The sequence below is a fragment of the Aplysia californica genome, unplaced genomic scaffold (genome assembly GCF_000002075.1).
Source record: "Aplysia californica isolate F4 #8 unplaced genomic scaffold, AplCal3.0 scaffold00024, whole genome shotgun sequence".
NCBI classification, from domain to species: Eukaryota; Metazoa; Mollusca; class Gastropoda; order Aplysiida; family Aplysiidae; genus Aplysia; species Aplysia californica.
In genome coordinates this window covers 1469338-1471446 of record NW_004797294.1, presented here as the reverse complement: position 1 = coordinate 1471446, position 2109 = coordinate 1469338, and the positions used below count along the sequence as shown (strand labels likewise).

At 42.1% G+C, this 2109-nt stretch overlaps 1 protein-coding gene across 3 annotated transcripts in view; it reads left to right on the top strand.

The window, feature by feature from the left end:
• The window catches only part of LOC101855697 (microsomal triglyceride transfer protein large subunit), a 36875-nt gene that overhangs the window by 13255 nt on the left and 21511 nt on the right, over positions 1-2109 (top strand). For all 3 annotated transcript variants that reach the window (XM_005090969.3, XM_005090970.3, XM_005090968.3), the window contains exon 4: positions 794-1003. In XM_005090969.3, coding sequence (XP_005091026.1) covers positions 794-1003 — 210 coding nt within the window. The remainder of the gene's footprint in view (positions 1-793; positions 1004-2109) is intronic.

Sequence of the window (2109 nt, the reverse complement as noted above, 5' to 3'; positions counted from 1 at the left end):
ATGAACAGGCTTCATTTTTTGATTTTTGTCGGGTTTTTTTTTTATAGTTGTTCTGTCTTTCTTCTTGTCTCATAATTCGAGAGAGAGAGAGAGAGAGAAAGAGAGAGAGAGAGAGAGAGAGAGAGAGAGAGAGAGAGAGAGAGAGAGAGAGAGAGAGAGAGCCTTATTGGAAGCGGAGGGTGCACATGTTCTTTGTATCATTGTAAAGCTTACTGCACAATTTCTTTGAGTGAAATGCGCTAGATATGTGAAAATTATTATTATTATTATAAGTCTCTAATCTTCAACACATATTTTAGCTATTTGTATTGTAAGTACCATAAACTCTTACTACAACTAACTTGTTTTTCTATTGTTTCTGTCTGTCTGCGGTCCTATCGGAGACGGACGTTAAACTAGGAGGTCCCGCCCCTTAAATATCCTAATAGTGTTGATAGGGGCGTTAAACTTATACCATTTCACCATTTTTTTTTTGGTCTGTCTGTCTGTCACGCTTTTCGCTCGGTTTTTATTGCGTCCTTGTGCTTTTCTTTACTCAAACAAAAATTTAAAAAAACCTCAAACAATCACAGTGGGTGGTTGGGTGGGTGCTCTGATGTGGTTTGCTTCTTCTTTCCTATCAAACATCTGTCGTCTTTATCTCCGATCCTTCTTTTTTTGTGTTTGTTACTCTCTTGTAACACCTCTAATTTTCGGCACTTACATGACCTTATTGTGCCGTAAAACCTCTACTAAAACAAAAAGCAAACATAATGAACACAGTCACAATAATTTTTTCCAAATCTTGTTTCAGATCGTCAAAGCTCAGGCTTCCAGCATCCTTCGGCCCGATGTTCAGACAGATCTCGGAGGGACCTTGGCCTTGCCAGTGTACTTCCAGGTCGCGGGCGATGTGGTGGACAGACTACACTTTGTGTCTCGGGACACCACCTTCAGCAGGAACATCAAGAAAGGCATTGTGGCTTTGTTCCAGGTCAAGGAGAGTGCGGGGCAGAGAACAGAGGTGGGTGGTTGGCGGGTGCTCTGGTGTGGTTTGTTGCTCCTTCTTTCCAAGTGGGTGGTTGGCGGGTGCTATGGTGCGGTTTGCTCCTTCTTTCCTATCAAACATCTATCGTCCGTATCTCCCCTTGTTCTTTTTTATGTCTGTTACTCTCTTGTAACACCTCTAATCTTCTGGCGCTCATATGACCTTATGCAGTTGCGAGCGCCGTAAAACCTTTACTAAAACTAAAACTAACTTCTTTCCAGTCAAACATCTATCATCCTTATCTCCCCTCCTTATTGTGTTGTAAGTGCTGTAAATCTCTTACTAAAACAAAAACTAAAAGAGAACAGAGGTATGTCATCTGTGCAAGATATATAAATAACAATCTTGCAAGTGCTCCGTCTTTCCAATCAAACATCTATCGTCCTGATCTCCCCTCTTTCTATTTTGTGTTTTTTACTGTCTTGTAACACTTCTAATCTTCGGCACACTTATATGACCTTATTCTGTTATAAGTGCCGTAAAACTCTTACTAAAACTAAAACAGAACTGAGGTATGTCATCTATGCAAGATATTTAAACGATAACAATCTTATAAATGGCCGTCAATACAATGATAATGATGATGATAATATAGATTATAATGTGCATAGAGCTTGCTTTTGGGCGGGAATTCTTACTATGCAAATACGATTTGGGGGCTCTCGTGGCCTAGAGGTTAAAGTGTTGGCCTCTCATTCAAAGGTCCTGGGTTCGAATCCGGGTAGCGACCGAAAAATTTTCTTCTTTAAAATTGTCTCCTTTCACCTTCTTTCTGCTGCTCTCTAGCAATGTTCTGTTGTCTGCTTTCATTTCCACTTTCTGCCCCCACCCCCTTACCTCCTTTGCCCCCTCCTCTGGGCTCCTGACTCTTTCTGCAGCCTTTCTACTGCTGCTCCTTGGCTCCTCCTTACTGCTGTCTTTCTTCCACACCCCTGATCTTCTGGAAGGAAAGATCTACACCTAGCCTTCTCGGACAAGGGCGAAAAATCTCGGAGGGCCCGTGTGCAAGTTGCGCATGTTAAAGATCCCTTGGTGGTCTAAAATCGATAAGAGTAGGCTTCGGCCGCCACCCGGGCAAAATT